Genomic DNA, 18,752 nt, shown 5'->3' with positions numbered 1-18,752 from the left:
TCGTGGTTTATATTCACGTATGAATATTAAGTTCCTCCATCGCACCCGTATAAGCTAGGTAGGGTTTTGTGGTAAAAAAGATATATAACCTAGATTTGTTTTCACAGCTCACGATTTCATAATTGTTCTTATTTCAACCCTCTTTTATATATATATATATATATATATATATATATATATATATATATATATATATATATATATATATATAAAAGTCTCTATCTCTGCTTTTCTCTCTCTCTAGTTTCATGTAGATACACTGATGGCTACAAGGAGGTTTATAATTTGTTATATATGTATATAAATTACCTACATGTAAAGAAACATATACATGTATACATAGACATGCAAATATGTATAAGTTTAGGGTTTCAATCATGTATGCTTTTAATCTGCGTGCAGATAAAGACAGGTCTACTTATAGAGAATAAAGAAGACTCATGAGGTAGCTAAAAAACGGGGTAAGACCATAGATAGTGACTCCTCTGATGTAAGAATAATTTCCTCAAGATTTTTTGCGTAATTATTTCCTACAAATAATTACAAAATTTGATCATTTTGTTGATTATATATATGTGTGTGTATAACACAAGAGAGTAAAAAGAAAGCCACTTCTTTAAAAGCTAGACGTGGGTCTGTTTCTTTTGTTTTGTTTTCCTGAAATTGATTCTTCATCTCTTGGCTTCTTCTTCTTCTTTCCTTTTCTTGAATTCTCAAGTAAACAAATACAAAACCCTAAAAAAATGATGTTCACAGCATCGGTTTATTCTACTACTAGTAATAGAAACTCGACTTCTTTGTCTGAAGAAGCTGCTGCACGAAGCACCGTTTCTTCAGCTATTACAAGTAAGGCTCATCATGAATTCTCTCCATCAATGACACTTTCTTCAATTTCAAATCATGTTGATCAAGAACATGACCATCTCTACCCTAATCATCAGAAGATCAAGAAAAAGAGGAACCTTCCAGGAAACCCAGGTACAGATTTTACTAATCTTGATTTAGCGAAAATTGTGATTTTGTAGTAAATTCTTCACACTTGTATATTAGTTGCAAAGATCGAAGGGGTGATCGCATTACTGCTGCTAGCTGTCACTCCTCTCACTTATCTGTAGTTAATAAATGTGTTTAAAGTTTTAATAAAAAATCATTAAGTGACAAGTTATATACATATATATAATCGATGAGCAAATTTTGCAAACTCTATAAAACTTATTGCTCCGCTATTAATTTATACCCAAAAATAGTGGTATCTTGATCATTAGTGGCTTAACTGAGAAAAGTGCCAATGCAGAAGTAATTAATGGCATTATTACCATAAGTGATTTTCTTGCTCAATTTATACCCCAAAAGAGTTCGTTTTGATTAACTTGATTGTGTTTATCAAACAAAAGACCCAGATGCGGAAGTGATAGCATTATCACCGAAAACACTGATGGCAACAAACAGATTTGTGTGTGAGATATGCAACAAAGGGTTTCAGAGAGATCAGAACCTGCAACTTCACAGAAGAGGTCACAATTTGCCATGGAAACTGAAGCAAAGAAATAACAAAGATGAGATCAAGAAAAGGGCTTATGTGTGCCCTGAACCTAGTTGCGTGCACCACCACCCTTCTAGGGCTCTTGGGGATCTCACCGGAATTAAGAAACACTTTTGCAGAAAACATGGTGAAAAGAAGTGGAAATGTGATAAGTGTTCTAAGATATATGCTGTTCAATCTGATTGGAAAGCTCATTCTAAAACTTGTGGCACTAGAGAGTATAGATGTGACTGTGGTACCCTCTTTTCCAGGTAAGTTTTAATTATTATTTTACCAATTTATTTACTTTTAAGCATTTATAAATGAACAATGGATGATGCATGCTTAATTAGGTTTTATATATATATTTATATTTGTATATATGAAATCTGAATTGAACACCTTTAATTGTTATGTGTTTCTGGAAGTTTTCTTGAAGTCTATAACTGCGTTGGACTATATAATTCAATATATACATACACGTTGAAATGAAGCTTACGTATTTGTTCTTTTCACCAACAAACGATTGTGCATGCATGAAATGAAGCTACATTTTGCAAAAATGAAGCTGCATGCATTTAGCAAAAGTAAGCAGTTCTAAACAAAAGGGGTCATGTGCGATGTTTTTCGCATGCAAATCTTAACAATCTGTCCAAAGCCATTCATTTTTACAAAATACTATGTTTTTCTCTTACAAACTTAAAAATTCGTTTCATAAAGATTCATCAACAATGTCTTCAAGCTTATAACTAAATTGGGTAAATGTTTGCACACATGTAAGTAATTAGAATTTAATGCATTTTCTTTCCGTTTATTTGACTCATTTTCCTCCACTTAAGTCTTACTCTTGGTCTCTCATGTGCACCAAAATAGCAAAGGTTTTGCATGGAATAATATTGATACACAGCTAGAAGGGGGTTATAATTAAATGCATTTAAGACAGATTGGCAGGAGTGAAATGGACACACTGATTATTACTTCCACTGTTTATTCTGTTGCTTTATATATATATATATATATATATATATATATATATATATATATATATATATATATATATATATATATATATATATATATATCCACTCTGACCATGAAAGTGTTTGTACTTTGTTCTTTGTACAGTCATATTTCGTAAAGCGCGCGGTTATTTTGGAAACTAAAACTTATGAGTTTTCTTCATAACAAAGAAGCATTATTACTTCCTTTCATATGATAATATTGCTAGGCTTTTGTAATAAGCTAGGTTGAATTTGACGAAGCCTTCTGAACAAATATGTAGTAGTAAAGTAGTAAAGCCTAATTAATTAAAGATCCTCAAAATTTAGCATTAACTTAACGGAAATATTAATGCTCATCGTAATTTATTATATTCACTAACACGTGAAAAAAAACACCAAAGGGCGTCAAAATAAGTATTTCTATTTGTCATACTCATCTTGCATCACAAAAAACACCGAGGTCAGCATATATAGACCGGTGTTTTCTTTATATTTTGGCGTGCAATTTATTATTAATTTGTTATAAAAAAATATAGTTATTCAAGAAAAAAAAAGGACTCTAGAACAAGTTTAATAATGAAATCGTTACGTATACCTAGAGATATCGAAATGTATTGGTCACACCTTTAGTAACATGTTAAAATAATTTCAAATATTGCAGCATCTAAATACATTGGGTTCATATATGTCGGCATATTTTTAATAACTAAGGTATCAGTAAAACGATTTAATACATTGCATGGGTTCATATGTCGGCATATTGGTAGACATTTTATCAGTCTGATTATTTATTTTATTTTTAGGTAATATTTAAGTTTTACTTATTTCATCTTTAGGGGACACCATTCGGAATAACATATATATTTTGAAGAGAAAATATAATCCAAACTAATTAGTTCTTAAATCAATGAGTCAAAAATAAGAAAGAATGCAGATATAAACCATCTCTTGGGTGGCTGAGTAGTGTCACTAGGGGGATTGGGTGTGTGAAGTTGCTCGTATAAGATTTAAGTTTGTTGTCTAGAAAAATAACAATAATAAAGATAAACATATAATATAATGGTATTGAGCAACTTGATAAGTGTATAGTTTCTTAGACCTATAAATAATAATGTCACTTTGTACGTAGGATGATATGATAAAAAAAAATATAGCCTCCAAATTATTGTCCCTAATAGACATAAAATTGGACAAACATTTGGATGTTATTTATGAAAGTAAGTAGTATACAATGATGAAATTTCCTTTTTCTGCCTTAGAAAAAGTAGAAGCTCAAATCACTTTGTACTGCATGATTTCATGAAATTATAATTGGACCTGAAATTTTTATTACACTAGTTTTTATATAAAATCAACAAATATAACCTTAAAAACCATTTTTTTTTTCATTCATCAACTAATAAATGCTTCGTAATTTTAAATAAAAAACAGAATGTACTGTAAAAACAATATTTTACTTTTCAACTTTTTATATGGCAAACACTAGACAATACAAAAATCAGCAAGTCTTTTCCAAAGGTGAAATGATTGGATTTTACATGATGTATAATTTGTATTGCATGAAGTACAAGTTATTAATTTCTTGCTTACATTTATGGTGTATAGGAAAGACAGCTTCATTACCCACAGAGCCTTCTGTGATGCCTTGGCTGAAGAAACTGCCAGACTCTCAGCAGCAGCAGCGGCTGCAGTATCAATAACTAACAACCACCACCCTTCAACTATCAATAATGTTATAAACACCCCCTTCAACATTCAACAGAATCCACAAAACACCTCGTCAACTCTTTTCCCTTTCAATCCCACCCTAAACCCTACTTGGATGGTCCCCAACCAAAACAGTAACCCGGTTCGAATCAAACCCGAATTTATAAACCACCACCACCACCAGCTACTTCCGGTAATTTCATCGCCATTTTACCAAGAACCCAATAAGGATATTATGATAACTTCGCCGCCGCCGCCGCCGTCACCCACAATGCACAGCATCCACGTCAGCACCAGCCCTCATCATCGGCCGGGGCCGCACCTCTCCGCCACCGCGCTCCTTCAGAAGGCGGCAACGGTGGGTGCGGTGGGGGATCATGTGGGGTCGACGATGAGTAAGTTGGATATGGGGGAGTTGGTTCAGGTGACAACTGCTGCCGTGATATCGCCGGAGTACCACCAACATATGGGTCTCGTGTCTGGGAATATCGCCACGTGGCAGAAAACAGACCGTTTGACTAGGGATTTTCTTGGGTTGACCGGTGATCAAGAGGATGATCACCATGGCGGTGGGGTTGAGGCTAACGTGAACGTGGGAAACATGTTAACGTACACGGGGGGAATAGAGATCCCAGACCATGGGTTCGGTTTTTCCGAGCCTACAACTGCCTCGGAAGCATGGGGCAACTGTTAGAGCTGAAAGTACAAGTGATCAAGCATGGTTTTTGGCCACAAAGGGTAGAATGGTAATATACCAAACGAAGTTGAAATGACAGATATAACCCTCAGGCCCTCAAGAACGAAATGATTATCTTTGAACAAGAGGACACTCTCGCTCTTTCCAAATTTCCACATATCTTTCATGCTCATTATTTGCTTTTTGTTGGGAAATTTCTTGAATTTAAAACTTCAATGTTTAATTTGTTATTTCATAATTTGATTTTTTTTTTCTTTCATTTACTCAAATTTTTACATTTTATTTACTCAAATTTTTATATTCTCATTTAAATGTTTGTTTTTTTTTTTTTTAAAAAAAAGTCTCAATTATTTAATTTTACACAATAATCTATTATTTTTTATAAAAACAAAAATAATGACTTTTTCATTAATTTGAGCAAAATATTAAATAATCGAGACTTTTCTGTTAAAAAAAATTACGATTTTATCAAAAAAATATCCCATAACAATGGGATTTCTTACATATTTTCCTACATTGGCGGACCTAAGTGGTTCCCGGGGAGTCCTAGGCTACTACTCCGTTTTAGTCTCATTAAGATAAAAAAAATTTCTATTAAGGTGCAACGTCTTTAAAAATTAGTGGCACTACTATTTTAAAAACGTCACTACTACTGAATGATTATGCGTCCGTCACTGTTTCCCTGTATATTATTGGTGAAACATGCAATAATTAAAGATGTATTTTTTTTACTGATAGGCACCAAAATAAATTTCTACCAAAGTATAATACTTGTTTGGCAAAACTAGGTTGTAAGCTTTTACAACATGTAAAATTATATAGAATGACTTATCTAAAAAAACTTATGATTTAAAAAAAAAAAAAGGTAGTTAAGTCATTTTGCAAAAATTATAAAATATGTTTTTGTTAAACTTTACTTCAAACTTTTTGTTTTATCTAAAAGCTAGAAGTTTTTACTGTCGAACTAATCTTTTTTTCAGAGTTTTTTCTTAATAGCTAAAAGTTAGAAACTCTTTTGTTGAAAATGTCCATAATCTTTTATTTCGGTTGTAGTTTGATTACGTATAAAAGAAAAATCAAAAGATCAGTTAAATAAATCACTCAAACGTAGTAGAGGAAACAATCACTTGTAAATATAAACCCTAACCACAACCATAAAGAACATCAACAAAAAATTAAATACATCATTCGACATTTAACCATTGCCCCTTCACTTATTTGATGATTTATAGAAACATGGTCAGTGTAAGGGATGCATATCAATAAACACAAACATACAAAAAAGAAATAGATAACAAGCACAAATAAACACAAACATACAAAAATAATTAAAAAAAAAAAAAAAAAAAAAAACAAAAAAACTAACATTTAGCTGAAAAACTTATTGCTAACTGATAAACTAACTATTGGCTGATAATATAGTTTATTAATTAATAGTTTTTGTTAAAAGGTAGTTTCATACATATAACTAAAAGAAAAAATAATAAATATAAATAATGACATATTTGAATTATTTAAAAAATAAATAAATAAATAAAAACTTCATTAGCTTATCAAAAATTACTTCAAAGTAGTTTATCAAAAACTTGCTTATAAATTAATTCATAAACTAAAATAAATTATTTTTATGATTTTACCAAACAGCAAGCTAGAATAAAGTAGCTTATAAGTTAATCTTATTTTGGTCAAATTTGACCTTAGTGTTGCATATGAATTTTGGTAATTTAGGGACCTTGAGGATCTTCTTTATTTTTGCTCCGATCCTATAATATGTTTGGGCCGGTTCTAGTTCTGTTTTCTGCTGAAGTGGTACAGACAAAATACACCTATAGGGTTGACATGTATATACTTATATAATGGGTTTTAGTTAATTAACATGTATAATCTTTTTGTTAAATATGTCACTAATATTTTTATGTCAATTAGGTCACTAAAATGACAATATTATTTCAATTGGGTAAAGACTTTTAAGCACTTCGTTAAAACCCATCAACATATAGTGAACCGATAGAAAGATTATATTCTAATTTGTGTTGAAACCAAAAATCCAACAAGGTACAATATCTACGAGTGAAAGGATAGTGAAGATAAATTCAAAGGAACATAGCCTTTTGTAAAGGCTAAGTCAAGGTAAAAACCTGTGGTAAGCGTGAGCATGTAAAGGGAAGTAAGTGGTGGTCCGGCGAGATAGAGTTGTGACGACAAGATCAAAAGGAAAACAGGAAAAGGAAATAATTAAGAGAATAAAAATTAAAAGAAAATATAAATATACCAAAGACAATGGAAGGCAAAAATGTCAACGGCTATTAAATTTTGAAAGTTCTTGACAACATAAATCATGGGGATTATAATCCTTTCTTAAATTCCGTGCTATTGGAGTGCACAACAGGATGACCCACCAACCACATGTCCAAAACTGGATTCATGGAATATGAACCTATTGTCTGTTATGTTATCGCCTCCCTCAGTGCATCAACATGTTGCACTATCGCTACACGTAGTTGTATTCTGCTTGGAAATAAAAGTTCCTATTATGAGCTAAAAAAAAAAAAAAAAACGTAGAAAATTTTAATTGGGGGTTGCATTCATTTACAAGAGTAAATGAAAAGGTTCACGTTGCATGTTATAACAAGAAATTATTATCTGTATTTGTTTTTTTATTGGAGGTTTTTTTTTTTTTTTTTATGGAAACAGTTTCTTAGCATAAAATGATCATATGTATCAATTATGATCCTAATTTTGATAACCAAATATTAACAATGAAGTTTGTTAATTTTTGAAAACGTTCATAATAAGTGAAAGCTTAATTGGTTTGATTATGAAAAACAAACTATGATGACCTTTTGATGATGTGTCAAATGCATGCCAAGTAGGCGCCATGTCAGCAAGGTTAAACCACCGGTCAACAAAGAGGGAAATGAGTAAAGGGGTGAGAGCATATTGTGGGAAAAGACTAAAGAGGGTGGAATAGTGGTCCTTAGAGAGAGAGGTTAAAGAAAGGGGTTCATGGGACATACAAAGCTTTTAGAAAGTATAGATGTTAAGGTACATTACATACTATTTGCCTAGAAGAAAAGACTGCATATTAACCAGACAAACCAAAAGGCTTAAGTACTCTTCTCTTTCTTTCTTTATCTAAAAAAAACTTACAGTTTATTCCTCATGACAAGAATCTCATCTCTTACCTTTTTCTTCTTTTTTTTCTACCTTCCAATCCCAATAATTACCAATTGCTTTTTTCACTTTCTTTTATCTAAATTTCACAACTTTATTTACTTGCATATTACAAAAAGCTGACAGACTACATACACAATATAGTTAGCAAAAGAAAAGTTAAAGAGGAAGATAACCCACCATAGAATACCAAGTGCGTGTACTTGTAGTGGTTCATCAACAAGCATTCATATTTTCAGTGAGTTCATAAAATAAGAAACTATATATATATATATATATATATATATATATATATATATATATATATATATATATATATATATATATATATATATATATTCAAAGGTGTTTACACTGATTATTATGACTTAAATCACAATTAGGAATTTGATATAATGCAATTGATGATGAATGATGAGTTGTGGAAAAAGGGAAGAATGTGAGTGGGTAGTCAAAAAAGTGTATGAAATGGAGATGATATGAAACTAGTCACAAAGACTAAATTAAAATGTGTGAGTATATATCGATTTACATATTGAGAGAAAAAAAAGGGGGACCAATTTCTTTAAATAATAGATGTCCTAATCCACTTATGGATTTTGGCCCATTGAACTTTAGTTTGATGATTCCCAGAATTCAGTCAGTTACATTCTTGAATGAATGAATGCATTCAGCCTGCAACAAAATATAAAGCACGTTAAAATGTGTTTGGAACATGCACAATAAAGCCTGTGTTGATATATCAATGTTGCTTTTGATTTCAGTGAAAATTTGTTTTTTTGTAAATTCATCCAAGAAAGTAGAGACTACAATTACAATTTACAAATCAGTGAAAAAGACTTCAAATTTCCTTCTTTCTGTCCAAAGAAAAACGTGTGTTTTACTTTCCTTCTTATACTCGGTGCATAATTCTTAATAAATGCTGTGTTCGTTAAAAGTAGGGTTTTGTTTTGTGTAAGTATAGTTTCGTAATTGTAGAATGTAGAAGGCGAATGGTTTACATTTATAATTCCAGATATTTTATGATAAATATGTTCGTTCCTCAACATGTTCAAGATAAAAGGGTTCTTACAGCTACATTTTGGGCTTGTAGTTGTATACTAACCTCGTAACATGTGACGGATAGTTGGGTTTCTAGTTTATGTCAGGGGGCTCAAAAGGATTCTAGTGGGCCTTTTAGTCCGCAAGTGATTAACCCAACAGGCTAATCTTAGCTCCTGAATAAAAACGAACAAAAGGTTAATCTGATGTACTAAAAAATACAGAATTTTTTTTTAATCCGCATGATCAGTCTAAAATTAAAATTTATGTATAAATTTGGGTGCTCAAGCTAACTACTTAACTATCGTTTAAAAAATGATTCAAACTGTATTTTTTGGAATACCATAGAAGGGATGTTCGCGGTGCGGTTTCGAGTCAAGTCCGCAACCACACCGCATGTAACGTTTAAGATTTTTGAAAATCGCAAACCGCACCATGAATGTTCTAAACCGCGTGCGATTTTATACGGTTTTTAAACGGTTTGATAAACAAATGTATTTTTTATATTATGTAGTTCGACAGGAATGAAACTAAACTTAATTACTTATATTATAAGAGTTAGTACATAAACTTTATATATACACATACTATAAATAAGCCTTATCCTATTTTGTGAATTTGGACAAACCAAACAAATTTGTTGATAAGAAATCATTACTTCAAATTCATTAGTAATAAAACTAAGTTCATATGCTCCAATGTGATTTTTATGTGTTTGTATTTTTAGAATATATATATATATATATATATATATATATATATATATATATATATATATATATACGGTTCGATGCGGTATGGTACGGGGGGGGGGGGGGGGGGGTAGGTTGAACCACGGTTTCACAACTGAAAACCACAAACCGCACTGCATAGTGCCTTTTAACAAAATTTTAAATCGTAAGCCGCACCACGTTAGTTCTAAACTGCATAACGCGGTGTGGGTGATTTATGCAGTTTGATGTATGCCTTTATACCATAGAGACCAAATTTGTATGGGAATTTCAATTGTAGACTAATCATACAAAATACGGACTCGTTTGACATATTTTGGGATATCATGATGACCAATTTTGCAATTTACTCTTGAAGGAACAATGTTTTAAAAACCGATTTTTTAGTTGAATCAGTCTTATGACAGGTTCCCGACTCAATCGGTCCAACCATCAGTTCAACCGCCAATCTACATCCGGTAGTGGTGTATTGGCATCGTAGTTGTGTACACTCCAAATAACCTCATCGATCGAGTTATTCACTTTTTGGGGGGAAATTGATTTTTTTTAATAGGCTAAGTGAAATTCACCTATCCAAGTCCAATAATCGATTCAAACGGTTTTCTACCGGTTCAATCACACTGGTTTAACCCGATTTTTAAAGAAATTAAATGGTTCAATCTAGTCTAAAACTTAACATAAAATTGGTCATCATTGAACCGATGTTGTCCCTAATTCCTGAACCTGACCGATTCAACTTGTCAGTTCGAACCGATTTTTAAAACAATGGAAAAACAAATACATATCCTATTCACTTTTTTGATATGTTGCACCACAAGCAAGGAGTTAGAAAATTTGTTTCATAAAATCAAATAAAGTGTATTTTGTGAAATAATTATTAGATAGGCAAAAAAATATATTTATGTATTTTCAGGTTTTGTTTTTTAATTTAAGGAAATAAAAAAATATGATATAATTATCATTCGGAAGATAAAAATAGAATATATATATATATATATATATATATATATATATATATATATATATATATATATATATATATATATATATATATTCAAGTTAGTTGATTTTAATCCTTAATTATTAACCCAAAATTTAAATTAAGGCTAGGATACATATTTTCGATTCGAACTTTGAAGAGGGATGTCGTAATCAAATTGTGAATCTATTTTAGGTAGGTAAGGTTTTTACCAATTTCAATCTTATGAGACTCCTAGACCTTTTGAGATTCATTGAATCTTATAAATGGCATGTTTAATCTCGATGATGATCTTACTAATTGTGACTGGGATGTCGAGGATCACAATTAAGAGATGAATAATCATGCAAACTTGCTCAAACACCATCGATTGATTTATAATCTCACATTGATGTGTCGGTTAACCACACACTCTCCATCAACAATTATAAACACGAGTTATTTTATCTTTATATTCCCAAATTAGTGTTCATTTTAACCACACACACTCCCTAACGACTCATAAAGAAACGATGTGTGTTTTCATGGATTAACATACACTTCACATTTTTTCTAAAGTGTCACACCCCGAAAACCAAAGGCGGACACGTTCCCGGGGTTGACTCCATGTTGTGTATCAAATCCAATGTACATATTAATCACAGTAAACAACCATTACATTACATATATCTGAAAGTTTACATTTGGTTCAAAAGTAAATTGTACAAAAGTTATACATATATCATATGAACAAAATGAGACGAGTCTTCGGAGCACTCTGTCTTCACCAAAAGATATCGTTGGGTACCTGTCTAACTTGGACCTGAGAATACAAGCAGTTTGAAAATCAGCATAAAGCTGGTGAGTTCATAAGCGGTTTTGTTTTATGAAAATGTATCGGTTTCCTTTAGTTTTCCGAAAAGGTTTGTTATCCAAGAAAATCTCATATTTTTTTATGTAAAGTTAGTTTAGTTATCTTTCGTTACAGTTCTGTTACACGTTATAAGTTAACCCCAGGAAATCCCATATTTTCCTAAATGCAAGATTGATTAAATAACACAGAGTATAGTTTAATACACAAAACTATAGACAGAGAGTATTTTGAAAATCTTGGGACTAACATCCCGAACCAATTACTAGATAGTTTGATAAAACCATGGGATCACTATCCCGAATTTGATATAAGATAATTGGATAAAGTCATGGGATTACTATCCCGTAAAAGATATAGATTTAAAACCATGGGATTACCATCCCGAACGAGATATAGACACAAGACCATGGGATTATCATCCCGAACGAGATATAGACACAAAACCATGGGATTATCATCCCGAACGAGATATAGACATAAGACCATGGGATTATCATCCCGAATGAGATATAGACATAAGACCATGGGATTATCATCCCGAACGAGATATAGATTCTAAACAAATTTCTAGCTGTGAATAAGTTTATATTAATACATATTGTGAGTCGGGTAACCATGCTGATATGACAACGAGACCTCCTTGACGTTAGTCAGACGTCAGACGATATACAGAATTTGTCACCCCAGGCGTGCCCGCCTAACTGTAGCTAGCAGTTAAGGTGTGGGATTGTCAGTCCCGAATAGATCTATTCACAAATTCCTCGCTCTCCCTCCAGGAGACTCTGGTTACACTTCCGGAGAGGATTTACTTGATCATCCATAAAGGGTAGTGACTATCTCACAAGCTAGTATTAAACTATTCACAGAATTCTCATACGATACCAAACATACAAAGATTTTAAGACATGATACAGTGAAAATAGTTACATACAAGAAACTATCTGGCAATACATTCAAATGATACGGAGATAAACTGAATCAGACATAGTTTATCTAATAACTTTATGCAGATATCAGTACATGATATAAAGAGAAATATAGAACCCCAAATTATTCCCATAATAATTTGATTAGTTTGGTTATTTTCTTAACTAAAATCCATTTAGTTGTAATTGATAAATCATTCCTTATGCTCAACATAGTACATAAGGAGTAAAAGAGTTTATAAGTTTGCCAGATATTATTTGAAATACATCAATGTTATAATTCGAAAACAGTTATAGTTTGCTTGTATTCCCCCCCTGAAAACATTGAAAAACACGGAAAAAGGCGTAGGGGTATGAACTCACCGGACGAGAAATGTGTCGATTTGGACGCTAAGAGTTGATCCGGGGCTTGTAAATACACGAGGTTCCTAATTATAATGTAAAGATACACATTTGTATCTAATTAGGACTTAGATTGATTATTTGATAGGGACAATTATTTCTAGTCGCGAAAACACCCCGATACAAGTGTTTGGAGGGACCCGGGTGGCGTTTAGGGACACATATAGCTAGGATAATGAATTGGGACATCAAAGGAACACTCCATAAGGAGTTTACGGCCACAATACCCTCTACCCATGAGTTTACGGCCGTAAACTCATGGTGAGGGTGAGTTAAGGATGGCTTCAAATCACTTAAGGGAATTTTCTAGGTTTGGATTTAAAGGCTTGGAATGGATTTAAATCATCAAAATGACTTATTTATGGGAGTTTACGGCCTAGCATAGGCTCCTGGCCGTAAACTCCTTAATCCTCAAGAAAATGGTGTTAAATGATGCTAAAACAAATCACATGTGATTGCTAAAATTGTTTTAAGACCTTATATGCATTTGTTGGAAGTTTTGAAAGGGTTTTTGGAGTTTACGGCCTATGAGACCCCTCTCATGGCCGTAAACTCTCTTAGAGAGTATATCCATGTGTTTTAATGCCAAAAACTTGTTTGTAAGGACTTCTAAAATTCATTCCAAGGCTTTAGGGGTGTTATAGGGGCTAAACAACACTTAAAAATGAATTTATACCACATTTTAAGGAGTTTACGGCCCAAGAACTTGCCTTGGCCGTAAACTCATAATAACCCCTCAAAATTTATGTTTCAAGTGTCCAAATGCTAAAACCAATATTCTATAATTCATATCTAAGCCTTATATGTGATTTGGAAGGGTTTAAGGTCAAGAAAACCCCAATAATATGAGTTTACGGCCCAAGCTTGTGTCTTGGCCGTAAATGTGTCAACCCAAGTTGCCCCGTTACATTTCCCCGTTACCGTTAACGGAATATTTCACTGTATAAAAGTTCCGTTAAATAGAGGGCGTCACTTTAATAAACATTTCCATTTGATTACCTTTAACATGCCGTTAAGTCGTGATAAAAGGGAATAAAAAACTCAAGACACACATTTCTATTTATTGAGAAAATGTCAAGTTGTATTATTACGACCACTAAATCGGGTGCGACCAAAAGCCCCGTTTAACGGCAGTATCGGGTAAAATTCCACTGAGCCCCGACTGTGAAACCTATATATGGGTGAGTGGAGTCCATTGGAGACTTTTTACACTCTCTCTCTAAACTCTCTCTCTAGACCCGTTTTCGCCCCGAATCCGCAACCAAACGCTTCCAAATTGTAAGTCCGCTTACCCTAGCCTATTCTAAACATATTAATTTATGTTTATAGCCCAAAAATCATCCAAGAAGGCATGGTATAAGGAGTTTACGGCCCAAGAACATTCTAGGGCCGTAAACCCCTAAAATGGTGCCAAACATGCCTCTAAACTTGTCCATAAGCTTGGAAATAATTAGGGGATATAGCCTAGGGGTGTTTAAACATTAACATGCATGATTTTAGGACTCAAACAAGAGTTTACGGCCCAAGCACAAGCTTAGGCCGTAAACTCCTCAAAATCATGTCAAAAGTGCCCCAAAACACTCCCAAACTCATCCTAGGGATTATTACATAATTTAGGGGCTTATCCTCTTGAGTTTAGACCCTTGAAACACTCCAAAATGAATTAAAGAAAGGAGTTTACGGCCCAGACTTGGTCAAGGCCGTAAACTCCCAAATCATGCCCAAAAGTGTGATTTTTGCCCCCTAATGGCCTTAGACAATTACCATAAAATACTAGGAGGGGATCTAAGGACTTAAACCCAAGAAATGAGGGATTTCTTGGAGTTTACAGCCCAAGAATTTATCTAGGCCGTAAACTCCCCAAAACCCCCTCAAATGTTGGTTTTAACCACCCAAAATAGGATCAAACTTCATAAGGAAATTCTAGGAAGGCAATAGGGGCTTAAAACTTCACTAAACTCAAAGATTGAGAGTTTACGGCCGTAAACTCCCTTGGGAGAGTTCCTAGGCCGTAAACTCCTATAAAGTACCCTTAGAAGCCTCAAATCCAATCATGCCTTTTGGGAAAAGTGCTTAGAATAAATCAAGGAACAAGCTAGAAGCATCAAACACCCAAGAATATGACCTTGGGAGTTTACGGCCGTAAACTCCCTTAGGTTGGGCCGTAAACTCCTTGTTTGGTCCATGTTGATGTTTTATGTCCATTCACACACTTGATAATTGAGTTTAGCAAAGTTCCACAACTGATAGGAGACCCTTAGCACCCTTAAACGCTACCCGGGACCCCAAACACTCAACCAAAAGTGTTTTCCACTCCTTTGAGTGTGTATAATTGTTTAATTAGTATATTATATGCTAATTGTATGTGAACATATGTTATCATATGTTAAAATAGGTCCTTGTGTGTGTTCAAGTCCTTGCGTGACCCCGAACGCCTAAACGACACTTCCGTCGGACCTACTTACACCAGGTGAGTTCATACCCCTGAATGAACCTTTTAAATGCTTTTAAATGATTTTATAGGGGGAGACTACAAGTTAAACATGCCAGTTATCATATCAATCACATGTGATTGATAACCCGCATGCACAAGATTTTACCACTGTACACTGTTTTACCGAGTAGGACACTGTAAATGGCTTTCAAAAAGGGTTTTTATTTGTTCAAGTTCTTACTTTCATAGCTTATCAAAGATTCATTTTCAAACTGATTTATAAAAGATTCCCAAAGATTTCTAAAGGTCTTCACACCTATTTTATCAAAGAATACAAATGCGATTTCCTGAGTAATAAAGTCTTCAAGGGTTTTCATGAATACTTTTAATTGTTAGATACCGCTGCTTCGCTTATACTTATTTTATACTCCTACTCTGTAATGCTTTCGCTTATACCTGAAGTCACTTATACCTGATAACGCTTATACTTATTCACCCTCTTACTTAGTGATACGATCCTTCTTCGCTTATACTTGATAACAACTCTATTTCACTTATACTTGATACGCTTTCGCTTCACTTAGTGTCGCCTCTACTTCATGATACGCTTATACTTGTGCGACACTTCTACTTCACTTGCGAACGCTTTTACTTCACTTATTAGGCGCTACTACTTCACAAGGATCACTTCTACTTGAAACGCACTTAGTCATAGTTAGATGTATGTCCGTACTTATATAGGTATATATAAGTAATGACTGAAAGACTTAGGAAGGCTCGTCGGCCCTATTTCCTTTTCTTCGTTGAGATGTGGTCTGGTGGGATCGGGTAGCCGTCCGAAGGTCGTTTGGTCCATTAGTTAAATACTATGTATATGAGTATGGACATATAGGGAATCCTCTAGTCAAGTCAATTAAGAGTCTCTTCCTCTATTCTACACTTACTTTAGAAACACACTACCCACTGTTTGGAAGTCTCTACCTCTAGTATATCACTTACATTAGAAACCCACACCCCTCTAGAAAAACACTATCCTCTATTTGGGATGCATCTTCGGGACGCGGCCTTCTCCGTCGTCTAGTTGGTAACCAGAGTCTCCTGTAGGGAGAGCGGACATTATGTGTATAGGCCTATACGGGATTGACAACCCCGCACCCTGACTGCTAGCTACAGTCCACGGCTCACCAAGCCAAGGGGTGACAAATGTCACATTCTATAGATGCTTGTAGGGCGTCTGGAACTTTAGTCAGTATGGTTACGAGTATCCTGGGTTGCCTTATAATTCATGGCTTTAAGGTAACGGTATTTCGTCAGCAATTTACACTGTATGCTGACGTCACTTTTCAGAGTCACACTGTCTCAACCTTGCTAGCTGTATCTTTCATTTGATACTGTCTAGGGTCTATAGCCTCTATTTCGACCTTGCTAGCTGTATCTTTCATTTGATACTGTCTGGGGTCTATAGCCTCTGTTTCGACCTTGCTAGCTGTATCTTTCATTTGATACTGTATGGGGTCTATAGCCTCTGTTTCGACCTTGCTAGCTGTATCTTTCATTTGATATTGTCTGGGGTCTATAGCCTCTGTTTCGACCTTGCTAGCTGTATCTTTCATTTGATACTGTCTGGGGTCTATAGTCTCTGTTTTGACCTTGCTAGCTGTATCTTTCATTTGATACTGTCTGGGGTCTATAGTCTCTGTTTTGACCTTACTAGCTGTATCTTTCATTTGATACTGTCTAGGGTCTGTAGTCCTTGTTTTGACCTTGCAAGATGTACTTTTTATGTGGTATCGTCTTCGGTCTACATTCACTGTTTTAGACCTTACCAGCTGTACTTTTCACCTAGTACCTTCTGGGGTCTGTGTCTCCCCTTGATAGACTGAACCAGGCGTGTCGTTAGTTTGATACCCTCGGAGTCTATGATTCTTTGCCTTAGCCAGCAGTCCTCACTGCTGAGGCATATGTTATTCCCTGATGTCTCTTGCTTTCTTTAATAATCAAATCCAGTATTTTGATAATAATAGCAATTAAGGGAAAATACCTCTTACCACAATACACTGAACAGTCTTGGTAGAAGGCTGCTTTATTTAAAGAAAATATAGGATTTTCTGGAAAGAACACTGATGCACCGGAAACACTTAAACTATTACTTATCAAAGTTATTTGACTAAATGTCACTAAATGCTTATGAACTCACCAGCATTTGTAAAAATGTTGATACTCGCTTTTCAAATAACTTGTAATCTCAGGTCAGCAATTAGACAGGTACATCCCCGGAGCCGCTGATGAAGATGGCTTAAGTACTTTGCTGCATTTTATATATTTTGCTTGTATTACTTTGATACTATGTAATGTAACCATGTAAAATTATTACTATTAATGCAATGTTTTGTTGTACTTTGATTACTATATGCATGTGTTGTGATACTTGACATGACGTCATCCACCCCAGAACGTTTCCGTCGTTCCGGTTTTGGGGTGTGACAGATTGGTATCAGAGCATTGTTTATAGTGAGCTAAGTATATCAATTCATAAAAGATATACTATAAATACAATGGGATAAAACACTCTGACCAAGAATTATACTTTAAAATATAACCATATTTTACCAAAGTATAATAACATCCAGAATCTAAACACTTGAACAAAAGTATCACAAGAAAAACAATAATAAAAGTCTTCGGATGTTGAGCACTACAGTCAAACCTGGGCAGTTATGTAATCGTAAGTTGGGATAAATGTAACCTGATCAACTACATTTATCCGAGATGCGATGAACGTGTGCTCGGGAGTGATAGTGGTGTACAACAGGCCTGAAACTTACCAACTAGGAATGCTAGAGCCAAACATAAAGTTAAAATACTATAGGAGTATTTTAGAACGCTAAAAGATCCACACTAATCCCAGAAGTCATATTCAGAAGATAAGACTCAAACAAGAATTAAAATACCATAGGGGTATTTTAGAATCTATAAACAACCTTGCGTGAATAACCAAAAAGATCCCTATTGATATACCTACAACTACAGAGAGTATACTTCCAAGATTTTATATAATAAGGACCCCATAGGCTAAGAATGTGTGGTTTCGCTCTGTTTCCTTTTCCTCGTTGGGATGTGATCCTAGAGTAGTATCACATATTCGAAGGCCTATCGGATCTAAGCCATATAGGATTTGTATACCCTGTGTAATCGTAGCAGGACTCGATATGGATCATACAGTGAAATGTTAATAATCCCTTAGGATTCTTTAGACATTTCCATTCTCGCGCGAACCCTATAGAA

At 34.0% G+C, this 18,752-nt stretch overlaps 1 protein-coding gene across 1 annotated transcript; it reads left to right on the top strand.

Moving 5' to 3' along the window:
* The first annotated feature begins 592 nt into the window (after positions 1–592).
* Positions 593–5,204, top strand: IDD12 (indeterminate(ID)-domain 12). The gene is made up of 3 exons (XM_079003966.1): positions 593–978; positions 1,395–1,794; positions 4,129–5,204. The coding sequence occupies exons 1-3, from the start codon at positions 744–746 to the stop codon at positions 4,922–4,924; spliced, it is 1,431 nt and encodes a 476-aa protein (XP_078860092.1). The 5' UTR covers positions 593–743; the 3' UTR covers positions 4,925–5,204.
* The last annotated feature ends 13,548 nt before the right edge of the window (positions 5,205–18,752 follow it).

Source organism: Lactuca serriola, chromosome 5 (assembly GCF_051521515.1).
Source record: "Lactuca serriola cultivar US96UC23 chromosome 5, Lser_US96UC23_V15, whole genome shotgun sequence".
Lineage (NCBI taxonomy): Eukaryota > Viridiplantae > Streptophyta > Magnoliopsida > Asterales > Asteraceae > Lactuca > Lactuca serriola.
This window is presented reverse-complemented; position numbering and strand designations above follow the sequence as displayed.

What these genes read in the sequence shown, in the direction of transcription:
- IDD12 (XM_079003966.1), top strand. Translation starts at nt 744, where the DNA reads ATGATGTTCACAGCATCGGTTTATTCTACTACTAGTAATAGAAACTCG. An exon ending in GAACCTTCCAGGAAACCCAG is followed by an intron (nt 979 to 1,394) that starts GTACAGATTTTA and finishes ATCAAACAAAAG; the next exon opens with ACCCAGATGCGGAAGTGATA. An exon ending in TGTGGTACCCTCTTTTCCAG is followed by an intron (nt 1,795 to 4,128) that starts GTAAGTTTTAAT and finishes TATGGTGTATAG; the next exon opens with GAAAGACAGCTTCATTACCC.